This window comes from Poecilia mexicana, unplaced genomic scaffold (assembly GCF_051168715.1).
Source record: "Poecilia mexicana isolate PSO_F unplaced genomic scaffold, ASM5116871v1 scaffold_6, whole genome shotgun sequence".
Lineage (NCBI taxonomy): Eukaryota > Metazoa > Chordata > Actinopteri > Cyprinodontiformes > Poeciliidae > Poecilia > Poecilia mexicana.
This window is the reverse complement of record NW_028263375.1, coordinates 31,661,160-31,681,281: the sequence shown is the minus strand read 5'-3', so window position 1 is coordinate 31,681,281 and position 20,122 is coordinate 31,661,160. Positions and strand designations below refer to the sequence as shown.

At 38.7% G+C, this 20,122-nt stretch overlaps 1 protein-coding gene across 2 annotated transcripts in view; it reads left to right on the top strand.

Annotated features, from left to right (window-relative positions):
* LOC106906647 (plasma membrane calcium-transporting ATPase 1-like) overlaps window positions 1-20,122 on the top strand; it is a 33,474-nt gene that overhangs the window by 1,931 nt on the left and 11,421 nt on the right. The window contains exons 1-10 of one of the 2 annotated variants that reach the window (XM_014971995.2): window positions 1,705-1,992; window positions 2,939-3,229; window positions 8,495-8,692; window positions 9,327-9,584; window positions 10,147-10,272; window positions 10,797-10,973; window positions 11,568-11,594; window positions 17,053-17,199; window positions 18,155-18,369; window positions 18,888-19,130. In XM_014971995.2, the coding sequence (XP_014827481.1) occupies window positions 3,034-3,229; window positions 8,495-8,692; window positions 9,327-9,584; window positions 10,147-10,272; window positions 10,797-10,973; window positions 11,568-11,594; window positions 17,053-17,199; window positions 18,155-18,369; window positions 18,888-19,130 (1,587 nt within the window). In that variant the 5' untranslated portion in view covers window positions 1,705-1,992; window positions 2,939-3,033. Of the gene's footprint in view, window positions 1-1,704; window positions 1,993-2,938; window positions 3,230-8,494; window positions 8,693-9,326; window positions 9,585-10,146; window positions 10,273-10,796; window positions 10,974-11,567; window positions 11,595-17,052; window positions 17,200-18,154; window positions 18,370-18,887; window positions 19,131-20,122 lie in introns of those variants that run through there. The other variant, XM_014971994.2, reaches the window with a different exon arrangement.

Here is a 20,122-nt window from a genome sequence, read left to right as displayed (position 1 = left end):
AGTAGTATCTCAGGCAGGAGGTGGAGGAGCTAGGTCTTTTCACAGATTATCTGTCTGATATTATGCTGTCATGATAAGGCGATGTACAAATGACTGTCCCCGCCTATGGCACTGAATTTTAACTAGGGCTAACTTCCTATTTGAGCTGTAAGACTTTTGTTTTGAAGGGACAGTCTCCTGTTTAACTGTTTGTGTAAATGCAGCTTAACAGCAGTCAAAAGAGAAGATCATTTGTAAAGGAGCTTAAAAAATGTATATCAGCACCCCTTTTGATAGAGGCATAAGGTACGTTTATGATGTAAATAAGTACATGTTTTAAATATTGTGTAACTTAAACTATGCATTTGCTTAATTGGGTGTAAAAACTAAAGTTATTTTATGTTGTAAACATTATTTTAAGTTAAGGTTTATTGCCATTAAAACTAAAAAAAATATACATCAGTAAAGTTCATCCTTCATTCGGGGGCGTATGCTGCAACTTCTATGGCCTGACTTGATAACACTTCTTGCTTCTTTATCAGCTATTTTCTCTAATCCCCTTGGTTTTCTGTTAAACTTTGGACAACAGCGAACTTTCAGAAACTCAATGAACAGCAGTGTTGTAGTCAAGACCACCTAACCCTAAACCAAGTCGAGTCAAGACCAAGACCAGCACCCCGTGCTACATGACACAATAAAATGTGAAATATGATCAAAATTGCTTCTCAAATTGATCTGAAAGATCCACATTCTCATAAAAACACCTACATATTAAATGCTTATAGCTGAAATAAATCATAATTATCAATTCAAACTTCTATTTTCTGCTTTGCTTCCATCTCCATGTCACAATCTGCAGAGGTCTCATGTGTCGCCCCTATGAAGATAACGCTCTGGGTGGTTGCTCATATCTAATGTCACAAACCACAACTGTCTGCACCATTAAACATAGTAATCATTACAATGCCCTAACAGTAAACAATGTTCAACCATGAACACTAACCAAGGAACAAAAGAAAGAAATAACCTAGCAAAAGGAACACACTGACTGTTCTCACTGTCAGTCGCTGCAGGAAACCAGGCAACGCACAGATGACAGGTGACGAAAATAATCAAAGAGCAATGAGCTGTGTGTTATCTTATGTTTGTGTATTTTATTTATTTGATGATTAAATAAAAATATATATTTCTAATAAAATAGAATAATAATAGCTACTGCAGTCTGCGCAGAGCATTACAAAAACAAAGAACGGTTCTCTAATATTCTAATGCAAACGGTTCTCGTTTGCATTAGAATAACAGCAAGAGTAACAAAAAAAAAATCTTAAAAATGTATTTTGTAGGGAGAAATAAAGCTCTTTGTAATGCCTCTGTTTTTTTGGAAATTTATTTAAAGCAACATTTATGAAAACGTCCGGAAGACGTTCAAGAACGTTCAAACAACATTCGGAAGTACGCACTTTGTATAAGAAGTGAAAAATAAAAATTTGATAAATAACAGTCATAAAAGTTTTAAAGATATAAAATCTAAATCAAGTGAAATGACAGCAAAAAAAGAAAATTATTTGGGAACTACCGTTCATAGTAAACAGTAGTTCAGAAAAATCGGCTCGTTCGTTAAATGTCTTATCACAATATTGCAGACTTTGGTCACGTCTCACATGTGCAGCACGTCCATACAATAAGTGCAGTAAGTGACAGCTTTTTTTCATTGCAGGCAAATGCAGCATATTTGTCCATGTACAGCTAGCTTTGCTAATATCACTTCCACATAGTTTACCTATGAAAGTGACGCTAAAAGTTGAACATAGTCCCCACCGTCTCTGACAGGGAAGCGCTGCTATATTCACAAGTCGTCATATGCTTTCTTATGATTTATGAAGGGAAATTTATTACGGACGGTTAGACAGACATCTTCTCCCGCTCCCAGACAAACATTGCGCACTGTGTAGGAGTACCGCTTGCACTCGTAGACAACAAAAGGAGCTAAAGGGGGAGGCTGCAGCAAAACAGGTAATTAGTAAGTCGCAGTATTGTTTGGATTTGAATCGGTTTGTTTTGCATCCAGTGAAAACAAGGATGTTGACAAATAAACTGGCAATTTAGTGATATTTTACAGTTGTGGTCTTGACATAAAATCCCGAGTCCTCAGTGTCGGAGACCGAGACGAGACCAAATGTCCGAGACGAGATCGAAACCATCAAAAATGTGGTCTGGAGCACTGCAACACTATCAACAGTAACAGGATCCACGTGGATGATTACAAATTGATGGCATTTTCTACTATCATAATGTTAAAATAAATAGTGCTCGGCTGAATACCAAAATTAATCTGTGATATAATGCAGGCTGATAAAAAAATAAAAAGAGCACAGACAGATAAGAAAACGGAATCACGGACAAGATACATCGGTTTCTGATCGACGTGGGCGCTGACAGAACAGATAAGGCTCCAGGATGAACTAATCCTGACTGTTAGCTTGGACTAGAGCAGGCTAGCTACAGGATAAATCGCCATGGTAACCGTGTTACTTTTGTGAAACCAAATCGAGGCAGGGAGTTTTGAGAAAGTGTATGAAATTTCAACAAGGACAGCTTACAGGTCCCTCACCCTTGCTCACTACTGTGCTATGGCAGAGCCTGCTGAGAACTTGAGAAAATTATCATTCCTTTGTCACATTAGGTTGTTTCTCCTCCATTAGTGCAGCTTCAGCACAGTGGAAATCTTGAGCTTGAAAGACAGTAGGCACTGTGCGGGTGAAGGGTGTGAGCAGTGTGTACACAAGCTTGATTGACTGACACTGTAGAGACAGTCCTGGCTCTGATTGTTCTTGGCTATCCAGGACAAAATGTGTCAAAAAGGAATATTAATGCTCGTGCTAATTTTGCAGAAAGCCAATGAAGAAAAACTAAATGTGGGATCATTCTGACCTCTGATCTATTTCCCCCTCCCCAACAGTCACTGAGTCCCTGTCAGGCTGGATCTGCACCTCAGGCTTGCCGCTGAGTTGCATTTTTCAATAAGATACCGACCAACCTCTGGACGAAGGAGACATGGCCAGCAACTCTTTCCGCGGGTCCAAACGAGGACGTTATGCCGAGGCCAACCATGAGCCAGAGTTCAGCTGCTCTCTGCAGGAGCTGCAGTCGCTTATGGAGCTTCGAGGAGCTGATGCGATCACCAGGATTCAGAACTGCTACGGAGATGTTAATGGACTGTGTACCAGACTAAGGACATCACCCGTTGAAGGTAAATATGTGCTTCTTTTTCTCCTTTTTGTTTTCTTCACAAACCGTTTTCATGAAGCAAGATCTGAAGCATTTCTGCAAAGGAGAGCTGCAGCGTAACATCAAGCAGATTTGTTTATATTTGCAGGGCTGACAATCTTAAACTGAACCTAACTGATGGGAGAAACCCCAGCAGTTTGGAAGGTTGGGAAATGATGGATGGTTTTGGTGACTCTCAAACTTGTCTTCTCTGAGATTATAAGGAAGGGGGCAAGTCAATGACACCCCAAACTGGATTTTAGTAAAACTTACTCGGACCAGTCAAATTTTAATATCTTGTAATAAAAACAAAAAGTTTCTGGTTCATTTCATGTATGTAGATACTCAATGTTTAGAACAAAGATTGGCAGAAGATTACAATTATGCCTACAATTATCCTAGATAGAATTTGAACTAAGTACATTTTAAAAATCATGCTTGTAGGCACCATATGAAGAGTTTGGAGTGGCTCCATAAAAATATGAACAAGAGTCATACTTACACATCTTGAAGTCAGCTACTGAAACCGAAAATAGCAAGTTTTGACCAATTCCAAATTAGCAAGTTTTTTTCTTAATGTTTTTTGATGCTGGGATTCCATTCTATGAATTGAACCCGTAACAAATAACCCAGAGCAAATAATGATAGCTTTCTATATCCAACAGTGTCATTGACTGTATGTGACTTTGCTGTATGCCACTGGTCCAGTGACTCACCGACCTCTCCCTCCTGGCATCAACATAATTAAACCAACAGAGGACATGTTAGGTTAAGTCCGTTCTTTAGTTTGGCTTAAGGGACCGCTAAGCACGTGACGGCCAAAGTCATCGGTGACCCACAGCCATGTTGATCCTGGTCTGCTCCCTGGCAGCTTCTGGATAATTTGGGAAACTGTTCAGCCAAAGACAACTTTTAATGAAGAGACATTCAGCCTGAGAGGTGATAGTGAGGATAAGAGGATTTATCTTCCTTTGCATCAGACTTGTTTTGCCATAACAATGCATAGTAATAGTCCTTTGGTCATTTTTGTGTTATTTCATCCTTCTAGCTTTGGCTCTTTGCAGCATTGTCAGTGATTTGCAAAAGATTTTAATAACCCCAAAGAAAACAGCTTATTATTCATAAAGCTCTAAAACAAGCAAACAAATGGAACTAATTCCAACATGTTCCTCCTAAGGTTTTTGCTTTCACTATGGAGTACTAGCTCTTGCTGTAGGTGGGATTGAAACTGCTACAACCCCAAGGTCTAGGGGACCAGGGGTGGTAACATAAAAATGTGTCCAGAGAAAGAAAGATGAAAGTTGAAATGGTTTATTACAAAAATAAGGTTTCACAAACAAAACAGAGTACACCTTAACCCAATTAACACTCAAAAATAAAAAGGACTATCAATACTAAGGAGGGTTAAGTGCAGCTCCAGCAATAAAACAAATATAACCAAACAAGTCAATATAAACTAAATTCAAACAACCCAAAAGAAAAACACTAAGGGAGCAAGGATCCTCCAAAGCACAAGCTTCTATCTAGATTGATTAGAGTCAATCAAGAGCACAGTAAAACTGCTAAGCAGAACAAAGTGGGTGAGCAGAACAAAATACTTCAAAGCTGCCCAAAAACAGTCATTGAAAGGCTAACAGCAAACAAGGCAGAGGTCAGTTCCTGAAAACTGCCCCACTGGAGGAATGTCTGCAGGGCCTTTCATAGGATGCAGATGGGCCTCATCAGTGTCTGATTGGCTTGGTTGCCATCTGCTGGTCCAATGGTGTTGTTTTTCAGCCTCCAGCAGCAAAGTGCGCTCCCACATCTGAACATGCTTAACAAAAAGAGAGACTGCTCTAGAGGCTAGGGGCTGTAATAGAAACCAGGCTCCATGAACCAAAGCATCCACAACCAAATACTCAACTGGTTCAACCAATCTATTGCTGAAAATATGTAGAGCACTTGGTTACTGAGCATTATCAACTAGTGTGGTGACTTTAATGTTTAGTTTTTATAGATTTATAGAAAGCATGCAGAATTTTACTGCATAATTAAAATGATGCTTTCACATTTTTTCAAAGTTCTTGTTGAGGTAAATTTTGCTCTCTGTAGTGCATTTCCCGTTTGATGTTTCGGCTTCTTTGGTAACCGTAGTTTTCCGAAGAAGGAGCAAAATGGAGTTGCACCTTTTCTCCTATATTTTCTCCAATATTTCACAGTACCATCCTTTTTGTCAGTCACTGTCGCTCTAACTGTGATTTCTGTTTTTTGAAATCAGTTAGTGATTTATTGATACTCCTCATGAATATGCATGAAATAAAAACCATTGAGACTAAACAAAGTTTTCCAACAGCAAAATCTGTGCGAGGAGTTTAGAGCATTTAGTCAGTGTGGCAAGGTTGGAGTATACAGACAAAGGAATTTCCACAAAATCTCCCTACATGAAGAGTCCTGGGTCTTCCCATATGCTCTCTGCTCTTCAGCTCAACCCACAGGCTTTCAGTTGGATTTAGGACGGGAAACTGACATGGACGTAGGTTTATGTGATTTAACAATAAAAGAACATGCAGCCATATGTTTGGGATTGTTACTGCATCTCCGTTCACTGCTCCGTCTGGGCTTTCTCCAGTGGAATTTCAATCAGACCAAACAGCGAACAGAAGGAAGAGTTGTAAACGATAGCGTCAAGTTTCTGTTTTAGAATTGTAGTCTGGTTATAAAGGCCTGTGTTTTGGCAGTGGCAGCAGAGGAAGTGAATGTAGCCATTCAGTCCATCTTGGCCTCGCTTTTAAATATTGAGCAATTAAAGATGGAGCAAGAGGAATGTTTAAGACATTTTATTGCAGACAAAGATTTTGTGAACCTACTCCTCGCGAGGTTGGTTATGGTAAACCTCGCGAGCTGGTAAACTTCATCCAGCTGGTGCATTACATACGTCAAGGACAAACATTAGTGATTGGGTAAAATCAAATCCAATCTGTTCCTTCAGCAAGCAGTCTTTATTCTTTCTAGGATTCAGACCTTCAGTAGAAAGCAAACTATATAACAAGGAGCTAGTTTTTACTAGGCTAAGATTATTATCCTGTTGTAAAAGAAATAACAATGACAAAGCACATCCACTTTACTGACAGAGTCCACCAAAGATACCACAATGTCATAAATTCAAATAGAATCAGGCCCACCGCATGAATATGATGAACTTAACGATGAGCAGGGTTGTTGTTCCACACTTTGACTTTTTCGCTTAACTCCAAACGCTGTTTTGAGTTTTACTCTGACCAAAACTCAAAATTCTAATTATAGTGTTCCACATTAGATGTTTACGCCTCTGAACAGATTAACCCAAAATAAGGGTTGAAATTCACATGTAGGAGGCACTGTAAGTTTCTGAAGAAAGTGGATTATGAAGTTTCTGGCTTATCACAATAAAAGAACATGCAGAGTCATCAACCCACACAGCGTTTTAAAAAAGTAGTAGGTTCAACTCACAATAACAAAACAAAATGTTTAGCGTATGGCCTGTGAGCATCAGTAAATGAGTTGCATAGGTTTTGTTTCACAACAGATTAGACAGGAAGTGGGCATAGTGTCCATATCTGGGGCAGCAACTCTACCTCTATGCCATACACTGCCCCAAGTTGTGTACTTTTATGAAAGTGCGAAAGGTGTGCTATTTAAATAAAATAATAAATCTGTCAAAGGATGTCTGGAGCAGCCCAGGTGTTGCCAGTCCTACCTCACATTCAGCTTTACTTTGCCAGATTTAATCTATTTGATTGAATCCTGTCTGTGATTTATGTCTCACACAGATCCTTAGACGTCATTTTCAATGTGTGGTGGACTTTGCAACATTTATTTGCCCTTTGACATTTTCACCTCCTTATTAATTCATAAAGTTTGTCCATCTTCCACTCGATCGGTAAACACTGGCAACGATTAAACTCCTGCTGACAGAAAGAAGCAAAGGTCAGCAGCAGCTTGAAACCACAGGAAGATCCACACTGCTGCTTTACTTCTCTGCATGTCTCTGCAGGGACATGCAGAGGGATGGACACAAAACTTTCAGCATAATCCCTTTCACTAGAAGGTCCAGAGTGTGCACAGACAATACAAAGAGAAGTGTTGGGCTAAAAACCGGCTCACACTGGGTGTGTCAGAGCAGATGAAGAGCGGTTGCAGCGTCTCTAGAGGGGTTTAAGTTTGTCTTAACATGTCGCTTTGTTCCACTGGGAGGAAACAAGTCTGCTCTGTTCTCACACACAACACCAGACTACCACTGAGACACAAACACCAGGCAGGATAAACAGTGCTTCCAACTAAAAAAATCGAGTTCAGATGGTTATGTGTCACTTAACATTAATAACTAATGCCAAACAGACAGATTGTCTTCGACATGGTTATGTGAAGGATATGTTTTTATTCTTATTAATGCTTCGTCACACAATTAAAGATGCATTGAGATCCTACTGTTTCTCAGGAATCATTTATCCTGTTTTAACTGTTGTTAGTTGATGTGTTACCTTAAGTTAGTGTGCAAAGAAATTCTGGGAAGTGCTAGCTTCTGTTGCTAGCACTTAGCCTGGTGACTGAGGTCTACAGTCAGTAAATCTCAAATTTTCTAACATGTAATTGAAAAAACATTCAGTTAAGTGAAATCTCATCGCCAGAGAACATGCATCTTCAACAGTCTTTGGCGTAGCACATGACCCTTTTATTAGTACATTTTCAGCAACAGGCTTTTTGCAACTGTAGGCTACACCGCCAACAAAATTAGCTTAAAGCGATACTGAGAAAATAGCTTTTATTCATTTCAGTAGTATTACATCTCAGATGTTTACTTGAAGATGTTAATTGTTGTTATTAAAGGTAAAGTGTGATGACATCAAACCGTTATGAAGTGTGACTTTCAATGTTAGCATTTAGACTAAATTTGGATCATGCCAAAAGGCTAGGCCTGTCTTTCAGAGACTTTATGGTGAATTTTACACCACATTAAAATCTCTGACAAATACAAACTACATTACTTTCTTTATTGAGTTTGAACCTCACTGAAACAATCCAACTAACCCCAGCTTCTAGTTACTTTCATGTATCTTAAATGTAGAACATACTGGCTTACATTACCCTACATTTAGACCAACATGCTATAAACAACATGTTTTTAGCATGTTTTAATTTACTTAGTCTGGGGCAAATTTAGACCACAGTGGAAAAGCCAGTATAAGCCTACCTTTCAATCTGCTGTAATGTTTTTTTAATACCCCTGCAGGTCTTGAAGGAAAACCAGAGGACATAAACAAGAGGAAAGAAGAGTTTGGACTGAATGTCATCCCTCCTAAAAAGCCTAAAACCTTTTTGCAGTTAGTGTGGGAGGCCCTGCAGGATGTCACGCTTATCATCTTGGAGGTGGCAGCAGTCATTTCTCTAAGCCTTTCTTTCTACAGTCCACCAGATGCAGAAAGACAAAGTGAGTATTTTCTCCACTATACAAGGATATTTGGATATTTTGAACACTGTGGTAGAAATGTCTGGTAGCACCACCATTTTAACAGTACAAATGTTTTGCTATAAAATGCTTTTTATTCCAGTTTTTGACCTCAGTGATTACATAAATGCTCAATTTAACAGCCAGCCGTATTAATTCGGCAAATTAGGACCAAATTTTTTAGAATTAGAAACATTATTTATTTTGCTTATATATTATTTTGTTTCAGCATATTTTTATGGTTTCATGGTAAACTTTTGTGCTATCATAAGTCAAGCTGATTTTCCTCATTTCTCTCAATTCTCCAGTTAAATCTATGCATATCTTATCATAAACATTTTGTACTTATTAATAATGTTTAACAGAAAATCTTATACAAGATTTGAGAAAAAGAGTCCACATAATTTTTCAGTCTGACTGTCTATGAAATGTATGTCATTTACTATCTCTATGGAAAATATATTATTGTTAAAAAAAACCTAGATGTTATTTGTAATCAACTCAATTATCTAATATGAATTATCTAGTAATAATAAATTAAAACCTGTCTCCAGGTCAACATAGGCAAAAAGGATTAGAGAATAGATTGTCAGACTATATTAAAATCTCTGTTCAGACTGTGGAAAAGCAGCTGGTGGTGTGGAAGAAGAGGGGGAAGCGGAGACCGGATGGATTGAAGGCTCCGCCATTCTCCTTTCGGTGGTATGTGTGGTGCTGGTGACGGCTTTTAACGACTGGAGCAAAGAGAAGCAGTTCCGCGGTCTGCAGAGTCGCATCGAACAGGAGCAAAAGTTCACCATCGTCCGATCGGGGCAGGTGATCCAGATCAAAGTGTCGGAGATCGTGGTCGGAGACATCGCACAAGTCAAGTATGGTGAGTAAACACACGAGTCTGCATATGGCTGACATTAGCAAGCATTTTCAGTAGGGGTTCCCCAATTGCAATTTTCTGGCCAGTCGCCGATTACAGATCTTTAGAATGCTTGACCTACCAATTCCAATTTTGTCTGCTGATGTCTGAAATGTTGCTGAATATACAAAGAAAGTTGCAGTGTCCAGAAAAAACAATTTAGTAATATTCTCTCTTTCTTTAAAATGAAAAGGACTGTCTTTTTGTCTAATTACAATTAGATAAGATAATTTGTCTCTTATGGGAGAAATTTGCCTTAGAAGAGGGGACAAGGCTACAGTACAACAAAGACAGGATAATACTTCAGATTACAATAAATCCATAAAACTAGCACAAACAATTAAAGAAACATACATCAAATTGTGTGTGAAGAAGCACACAGGTACACTATATCAATTTTCAAAAAACACACAGACTTCAGAATTTTCTTTTCATGTTTCTCCTTTGCTTACAGGAGATTGGTGATATGTAACTTTTTTTGCCCTGATAAGTGTGTGCAGTTATTGCCTCTGTGTTGCCGTTCCAGGTGACCTCCTCCCAGCCGACGGCGTCTTAATTCAGGGCAACGATCTGAAGATCGATGAGAGCTCTCTGACCGGGGAGTCGGATCATGTCAAGAAGACCATTGACAAAGACCCCATGTTGCTCTCAGGTGGATTTTTCTACCGCACATTTTGAGCTAAGCTCACCCTGACCTGAACTGTCATTATCAGCTCCTACCAAGCAATTTTTCTTCTAAAGTACGTTGGATCATTTCTTTGGTTTTCATCTTCACGGACTAAGAAATTAAAGCTTTTTTTGAGCCTAAACCTGTGAAGGTGCTGACAGACTTTGAGTTACAGTCACAATTAAAACAGTAAAGAAAACAATATAAAAACATCCATTTTACAAGGCTTTCGTTATCACATCACAGCATGCAGATGTTAACAGCAGTATTTGCTATTTCAAGGCTCCACAAGGCTACTTTCACTCTCCTAAAATGCCTTAGCATACTAACTTTTAGGTATTTAAAGCTGTATTGTTATGGAACTGTTTTGTCCTTCTAAAGAAAAATTAATATAAGAAGAGATTTAAAAATATGTAAATAAGAAGCTTAAAAAAACATCAAGTTCACTCAAAAAAAGAGAGTGTTCACAGAGGAAGATTGTAAGTTTTTCTTTCCATCCTTCTCTGTAGGCACACATGTAATGGAGGGCTCTGGAAAGATGCTAGTCACCGCCGTAGGTGTGAATTCTCAGACGGGAATTATTTTCAAACTGCTCGGTGCCAGTGAAGACAGCGAAGGCAGCAGCGATGACAAAAAAGAGAAGAAAAACGAGGAAAAGAAAAATAAAGACAAAAAGGACAAGAAGAGTAAGTTTTGAAGCCAACTACACGAGTCATCATCTAAGAAGAAGCGTAGTGTGGCGCCCAACAATGTCTCCTCACACACTCCCTGTGGCACAGATCAGCTAAATCACATTGCAGTGCATCTCTCAGATCCAGTCAAAGGTCTTTGCAAGATTGTTTCCTATTTCTTTCTTTCAAGAGATGACTTCCAGACTCTGGATTATGAGGTATTTTTACAGAGATGCATAATTTCAACATTGAGACATGAATCAATGTTATGTCCTTACATAACCTAAATTTAGACTTTTCTGCTGATTTAATGCAGCTTCTTACCATTTAGAGACTTTCATAATATCAAGTTATTTGAAACAGTGCAATTATAAAAATAAAAATCCCTCTCAGCTGTTTTTAAATAAATATATTGAAATAAAAATCAAGTTAGCAAACCATCTTGAGAGAATTCAATTGATCTAACAGTTTGCTTTTAAATCTTCAACTCACCAACTAAAGTTAATGTCTCATAGATAAAAACCTAGGATCTGAAATATATATTTTAGAGTGTAGAAATATCTGTTGATTTATTGCATTTGTTTGATTGATTGCTTTGTGTTTTTACAGGTATAAAGGAAGTCAAAAACAAGAAAGGTAGGCATTGCATCAGAGTTTCATTTCCACCAGAACCAGTGTGTATCAATGCCTGTGAGGAAGTTAAGTTGTTTTCAGTACCAAACAACCAGTTGGCATTAACTTAATAGTTGCCATGGAGACATGGTAACCCAAGATGCCCAGTTCTCTAACAGTGAGCTGTTGAGATTTTTGACCTCTCCTGCCATCCTCCTCAGCGTAAGTGGTGGCAAGATGAATACGGATCCTCGTCAAGCTTTGTTGCCAGTGGCTACAAGAAATGTGTTTGTGTGTGTTGGCATTATTACATCAAGTAAAACTGGGAATTATATGTTATGGAAGTAGTTTAAGGGGGGTTAATAAAAGTGGCAGCAGTGTTTTCTTAGAAACAATTGTTTCTGAATGTAGGATTATTTTTTCCCACATTTAATTATTGTGCTGAAATTAAAGGTTTGAATATAGATATTTGTGGAGGACACTGCAGTTGTTGTTGCTCACTGAATACTGGCTGGAATATTAATATTAATAGGGACAGGATGTCATTAGTGAGACAGTAGTAGTTGTAGATAAATCCATTGTCACCTTGTGTGGATTGATGTTTCTCTGATGAGACTTCACTCAGTCACTCATATACTGTAATGATAATACCATGAGTAATATGGGTTAAGCATGAATAAGTGAGGTTTGTTTGTTTGAGAGACATAATCACGTGACTCTGGAAACTGATACTGCAGCTAACTTTGTCTGGGTTTTACAATGTATTTTATGCAGGTCAAAAGATGATTGTACAGTTTGTAAGACTACAGAAGTACATTTATATAGATAGTGTATTATGACAGCTCTACAATGTACAGAGTCTTCAGCATCTCTGAATGAATCTTTTCCACCACTGGCGTTCTGCCACAGGGCATCTTATAATCTACCTCAGCAACTTCTGCCACAGTAATGGATTTAGTCCTTCCACTGCCCAACGACACCGTCCATCCCATCTCCAGTTGTCCTAGTTAACCAAAGTCACAGTCTGGATGGGTCCTGCTTTCCCTTTCTTAGCTGTTAAAAAGTTTGTTAGGACCTCCTCCAAGGTCAATTGAAAGTTTTTCTCCATTATGTCTCATGGCCAAATTTTTTGCCTCTGCCACCACAAAAGTCACAGTTCTTTTAGCCACCTGGCACATGACTGCTGCTTCAGGAGTTGACAACCAAGCCCTAAAGGACTCTTTCTTGAGTGTCCAATAAGGCTGGTGTTCACCAAACAGTAACCACCATGACAGGCACCAATGACCTTCTGGAGAGCACATCTACAAAAGAAGTCCTGATCACATAGATTCCACATCCCCATCATGAGAAACCCTCCTGTGGATGTGTGAACCCCACTTCTGACAGTGGTTCTCCATCCATTCTCAACCCTAGTTTGGGTTTACCTCCTGTAGTCTGGAACCTTTCTATGCCAAGCAGACTAGGTAATCAGGTGGTGATCAGTTAGCAGCTCTTCCCCTCTCTTCTTCAGTAGCCTGTCGGTGGTCACAGGGTCTGGGGACATCAGCTGTACGGTAGCCTCGCTTCTGTCTGACTGCTCAGGGCAGCTGTTGCTACAATGTAGCTCACCACCATCAGTGTATGAATGTGTGTGTGAATGGGTGAATAACTGAATGTTGTGTAAAGCGCTTTGGAGTCCTGTAGACTTGATAAAGCTCTACACAAGTAGACCACAGGTCTGATGATATAAAATGTAATAAAATGAAGCAGTCTCTGACTTGAAGATTTTAACATTTTAACCGGTTTTCTGTACCTTCCTCCATACCTATAGAAAATCAAGTCTTTCTTCTATTAACCTATATTTCTTCATATTTCAACATATAAATTTGTGTGTGCGTGTGTGTGTGTGCGTGCGTGCGTGCGTGTGTGTGAGAGAAAGTAAAGTACAGCAATAAAATAGTTAGAATGAAAGTCTATTTTCACCAGTTTAGCAGAGGGACAGTCAGAGATTTTCATGGTGGAATTGGATTTGTAAGCTTCAGCAGTCATGTCATTAGAGGGTTTCTCAATGACTGTCAGAGGACTGGCATGTCACTCACTTGGACTAGTGGTGAAAATGTTCACTGTAGATGAAAGTTTTCTTTCCATGCAGAGTGGTCAGTGGATGTTAATGTTTTTGTTACTATGCAGACTCAAACTTCCATCCATTAGCACGCGCTCTCAAGAACCACCTCTTGATTTACACTGTTACCAGTGACGTTGCACACTCACACCTGATTATCACAAAACATTCTCACAAGAAAATTCACAGTAACACTTTCTGCTTTTGGGAAGAAACAATCAAATTACTTATTTTGCTGTTGTAATCACTTACTCCACTCATTATTTGAAAATCTAATCGGAATGTTGAGTATAAATAGATATCACTCTTTTTAGATTCTTATGTTGGTATCTTTTTCCTTCATATTTGCACTACCTTGTCTGTCACATAAAATCTCACTAAATACATTAAAGTTCAGGGTTGGAACATTTCCAAATGTGAAAAAGTTTGAGGAAAATGAATACTTGAGAAAGAGATTAAATCCTAATGTTGTAAGGTGGTTTTGCATGGAAAGAAAACTGTATTTGACAGTGAGAATTCAATTAAGGCATTAGTCAGTGGCAACAGTTTGCTGTGCCATCCAGTCATGTGACACATCTTCTTACTCCAGTTCTCTTATTTGGGTTATTCTCCTTGAAGTGTAAAGCTGACAGTATTTAAACTTTTGAACATTTTTAGAAAATCTTGTAACTCTCCAAGTTATTGGATGAACAGAGAGCAAGGTCTGTGAAGTTGTGTGTTTGAGACCAAGCAGCTTCAGTAGTTACCACATTAATGCAGAACAAGAGCATTAATGGGGTGGTGGCTCAGAGTGAAACAGTTTTGTGAATTTTGAGTAAGTTTTTAAAATGCTGCAAAGCAGAAAATGTGAATTGGGCATGTTTCCAATTAATCAAGCCAGGCATACATGATTTTGTCAGATGTTGAAGTTAAGCATAGTTGTAATAAACAAGATGTAGAGGTTGCAAACTGGCATGGAGCACACATCACCATGAACGCTTCTCACCAGACACTCCAGACTGACACTTCTCCCCTCTGAGCTGGAGATTTAGATTTTGACTTTTTTCATTTCGTGCCTCTTGTAAGGCACAGACCCACTAGTGAATGGGACGGGACCGCTCACAACTTTAGAACTTATTAATGTATGTCTCCTCTTTAGCACGTTGAGTCTTTTTCAGAAAAGCCAAAAACCACCTCAAGCAAACGTAAAAAACGTTTTTTGTTGTTTTTTTAGCAAATTTGAGTAAGTTATTTAGAATTTTTCCTTTTCCATCAACCTTTCCTGACACCATAATTGGCATCGGAAACAAACATTGATTTAAACATAGCTACAGAGAATATTTAGCTGTTCCTCCTCTTGGCTTGTTGGGCATGTTTAGACTTACTCATATTGAATAACAACATACATTCTGGTACAGGGTTAATAAAAACCATGTTCAAGATTTGTGATGATATGTCAGCAATACCTCAAGTAAGTCTTTTTTTTTAAATCAAAATCCCTTTTTGGCAAAAAATAAATAAATAACTTCGGGCATTATTTTAGACAGATGTGTTACTATGGGAAGTGTGTGATGACCTTGTGACCCCATCCATGGTTTCTCCCTCCTCTTGCTGACTCACAACTGGAATAGTTTCTATAAACTCCTGCTTCTGGCTGTTCGACTTTATGCTGTGTTTGTTGACCAGCCATATTTTGGTGTTAAGTGTCGCATGAGGAAATGGGAGCTGGATTCGATTGAGGTTAATCAAAAAAGAAACAGAGATGTTGGTGGTGCTTCCATGGAAAGTCCTGCCTCCGCTGTCGGACCGGGGAGGGCTCTCCAGGCTCCGTGTGATCCCACGTGGCGTTTCTTCCATAGTATGCCCCGGTGGTCTGAGCAGCAGCAGCAGGTGCTCCTGACTCTGTTGATGGTGATTAGGAGCAAGAAGATTATCGGCATTAAGCTCGGCAGCTGCTTTCTTCTCCTCCCTGCTGCTGGTGCCTTCTTGTCCACTAATAACCTCATTACAAAAATGGGATCAGCTCGCTCACACACACACGCTCACACACACTCGCATAGATACAGACACCCCAGCACATACCCCACCTCTGTGACACAAAGCAGTATTGGTTAACTCTGCTGGTGTTTCTGCTTGTGTTGGGAACTGGAAACGATGCCCTGTGGTTAGGGGCTTAGTGTAGTTACAAGTCAGGTTGAAGATCTGCTGTGACTTAGTGCATCACAACAATCTAACACTGGGATGAGCACACGTTACCATGGTAACATGCACTCTGGACAGCTATTGTCTATAATGGTGTCGCCCCAAAAGTATTTATTTATATTATTTATTGTTAGAGAACAGATACAGCAAACTTGGAAGGAGTCGTCTTGACTGGCTGTTTGAAGGAGCCAATCAGAAGTCAGAAGCTGAAGCTGATCCCGCCCACTGAATTAAATGAATTCATACACAGGATGAAGTCATTTATTAAATCATGAAATAATTCTATCAATTTTTGAAATATGAAATCAGTATGTTTAATTGAGGCACATATAATTAATTCTATATTTAATTAATGATTTCTGCATTTATTTAAAGTTTTAATGAATTAACGATACTTTTAAATAGGTATTTCATAAATTAGTTATTTATTGTAATTTGGCACTCTTTACTCTCCACCCATACAAGGGGAGGCTTAATCAGAGGAGCCGCACCACACTGAATGATTTGTGAAAAGCTTCCACAGATATTAATACTTCTTTAATACAATGCATATATCTAGTTGACACTCAACCACCAGGGCTTTTCCTTATAACCCCTCCAACAAAAAACCTCGGTTTCCACTCATCTGTGGTCTGCACAAGTCTAAAGATCTTACACATAAATATGCCAAGTTTTTTTCTGTTGTGTTGAAAGCTTATAAAACTAATGGTGCATTCAGTGCTAAGTGGGACATTTGAGTTTTTACTATAACCTAGTGCAGGGTAAGGCTTTAAATGCGACTTGGATATTGCTTGACTGGGTTCCCTGGACAAGAGATGTGGTTTTTCATCAGCATTGGCCGACTGAATTTCTTTAGCGTAAAACAAGGAAAAAGCTCCAAGATGGTTATGATTTCAGTGACAGGTGTTACTCATGTGATTCAGTTTGTTTTGCGTGAAATGAGCTTCCAACAACTGTCTCAAGATCTTAAGTCTGATTTTAGTTGCTTTGGAAGTCAAGACAGATGTTGGCATTTTAAGTTTTCTTTTCAAACATGCATCTCTGGAAATTGTTCTTTATTTGTCATGTTTTGAGTTGTGTTTCTTTTCCTAGTAAAACTGGAAATTATTAGGGTTTCGCTACATTTTTAAAGCATGTCTTTAAAGCTGAACCAGTTCTTCAGTTTGGAGGCTTAATGACTTCTTCTATTATCCCATGTAGAGAAAAACAAGGACGCAGCTACTGTTGAGATGCAACCACTCAACGAGGATGGAGAACCAGAGAAGAAGAAGAAAGTTCTTCCAAAGAAGGAGAAATCTGTCCTTCAGGGGAAGCTGACCAAACTGGCCGTACAGATCGGCAGAGCAGGTACAAACAGGGGACTGGTATTCAATTTGTTACTGGGACTTTTATATCACTAAAAGCCACAATGATCTAGGATCTTACATGATGAAAAAAAAAAATTAAAGTTAAGTTAAATTTAAAATCAACACGTTTTAAAATGTTGGAATGTTTGGATTCATATGGATCCTTGTGGATCAGTTATGTACGGAAACCCTGACAGCCAAGGGGAAAAACTTATTTTGTTTAAGTCCTGGATGGCAAGAGGGAAAAAGAATCTGTCAAGCCATTTCCATCTCATCCAAACAGAAAAAACAGTTTTTTCCCCAACTCATCTTTTTCTTTTTCTCTTTGTTGGGTGAGAAGAGTTTTTGTCCACTTACCCTTCAACATTTAAGTGAGAAAAAAAGAAACTTAATACTTTTTCTGTTTCTTGGTTTAGATTTAAAAAAGACTTACAAAAATCACAAATTTTTTTATTTTTTTTATTTTTTTTACTTTTCATAATTTAAGCGAGAGAGAAAAAAACCAAGGCTAAAAAATATTTTTTTTCTTTTTCACTCTGTTGGTTGCTTGGTGGAGAAATTAAGGAACTATGCTGTTATAATGAGAAGTACTTGATATAAAAAACACAATTGATAAAATTTTGAACATCACAATTTTTCTATTTTCTCCTTCAAGAGAAAAAATATTTGCGAAAAATCCCACAAAATTTCACAATATTTGATTCTAATTTTTTTTGTCTTTTTTACTTCCGTGTTATTTTTGAAGTCGAGAGAAAAAGAACATTTAGTCAGACTTAAAAAATGTGTCAAAAGCCTTGTGTTTCAAGGCTTCCATAGTTCTGTTGGAAGTTATGCTGAAGTGAGATGCATAACGCATCCACAAAATCTCAGCTAAAGAACTTAAAGGCGTTTTAACCATCACTCATTGCAATCCATTTGGTTTTATTTTTCCTGTTCTTTTCCTCTCCTGTTCTCAGGTCTGTTGATGTCGGCCCTCACCGTCATCATCCTAATCACTCGCTTCCTGATCGATACCTTCTGGATTCAGGGCCTTCCCTGGTTGCAAGAGTGCATTTCCATCTATGTGCAGTTCATGGTCAAGTTCTTCATCATCGGTGTGACGGTGCTGGTGGTGGCTGTGCCTGAGGGTCTCCCCCTGGCCGTCACCATTTCCCTAGCGTATTCGGTCAAGGTCAGTTTTGCAATGTCTGTCAGCTTCACGTCTGTCTGCATGCAAAGAGATTCCAATGTCATGACTCAGCTGAATATGATTTGTGTCTACAAGCTGGTATTGCAGGAGCTTGCAAAAATGTTTATAATTCTGTTTCTAATTTTCTCATTTTCCAACCATAAACCTTAATTCATTGCATTTTCATACGTTTTTAATCCTCAGGTGTCATTAGCTCCTCCAGGTCCAAGTCTTTGCAACCTCCCACCAACTGCTAATAAAAGCATGATGCTGCCACTGCCATGTTTTGCCATGAAGATGGTCAGCTTAGGGTGACAGACATTGTTACAAACCTACAACATAGACCAAAAAGTGGAATTTTGCTTTTATCTGACCAGAACATGTTATAATACATTTTTGCTTCATACCTAATGCCTTATTCACACAGCAAGATTTTAAAATTATGACTGCAGGAGAGTGTGAAGTATGGATTTAGGAATCTGAATTCAGTAACGCTGCTCTCTGTATTATTTGTGTGTCAGAAAATGATGAAAGACAATAACTTGGTCCGCCACCTTGATGCCTGTGAGACGATGGGAAACGCCACAGCCATCTGCTCAGACAAGACGGGGACGCTGACCATGAACCGCATGACGGTGGTGCAGGCCTACATCGCAGGGAGACACTATAAAAAAGTCCCAGAGCCGGATCTCATCCCAACCAAGATACTGGACCTGCTCATCCTAGGCATCGGGGTCAACTGCGCCTACACCACCAAGATTATGGTAAGCTTTAAAAATAGCTGCTCATTCAGGAAGCTGTGGGATAAGTATTTAGCACACTGCCACAGGAAGCTCAGGACTCATCAGATCACAGTCTGCAGGATGCACTTGACAGACCAGAGTACGAAGGAGAAAAGCAGGTTTGGTTGTAGCCAGGAGTTTAGGAAGCAATGACAAGTTTCTTTTCTGGTCTGCAGGTTTCTGCTTGGCTGCTACAGAATGTTGCTTTTCTTTTATTTTCTTTAGTTTCATCTGACATTTCTAGCTCAGCTTTAAAGTGCATTGATTTCACACCTTTTCTATACTACTTGGAATCTCTGATATGCCAATTTTTCTATTACCTTTTCACCCCACAGTCCTTGTGCAAACACACACAGAGTTGTACAGATCAGGACCTAAAACAAACAGGTTGTTGAGTAATTTAGATCTAAAGTTTTAAAAACAATCAACAAAATTTACATGACTGATTTTTATTTTAAAAAAAGATGAATGCAAGATGCAAATGCTGTGTATTAAAATCGTAGTATACCCCATAATTACCAGCTTATCAAATAACTTAAATAGTCATTTTCTGCATGTCTTTATCATGCCATCCTGTCATTATGGTGACATTTTCTGATACCATCATTATGTTTGGAGACATCTCTCTTGTCACAGATCTCCTAAGATTGCCTTTCCAATCATTCTCTTATGGATTTGTTGCTTTGTTTAGGATCATTGGCTTGTTAATGATGTTGTCTGGGCAAGCGCCAGTTGTTGAACAAGTGTCCTCATATTTAGCTTTAGAATACTTTGGTATACAGAGAAGTTTATGTTGTCCAAGTCCAACAATTGTGCATTTTCTGGCCAAGCATCTAGGTTCCATTGTTGAGTTATGTCTATTTTGGTAAACCTAAGTCTTGCTATTAAATGGGTTGCTGATATGCTGATATGTCAGTTTTGCACCGCTGAATCCAAAAGTGACATCCATTTTTATCAATCAGGTTTTTATTCTA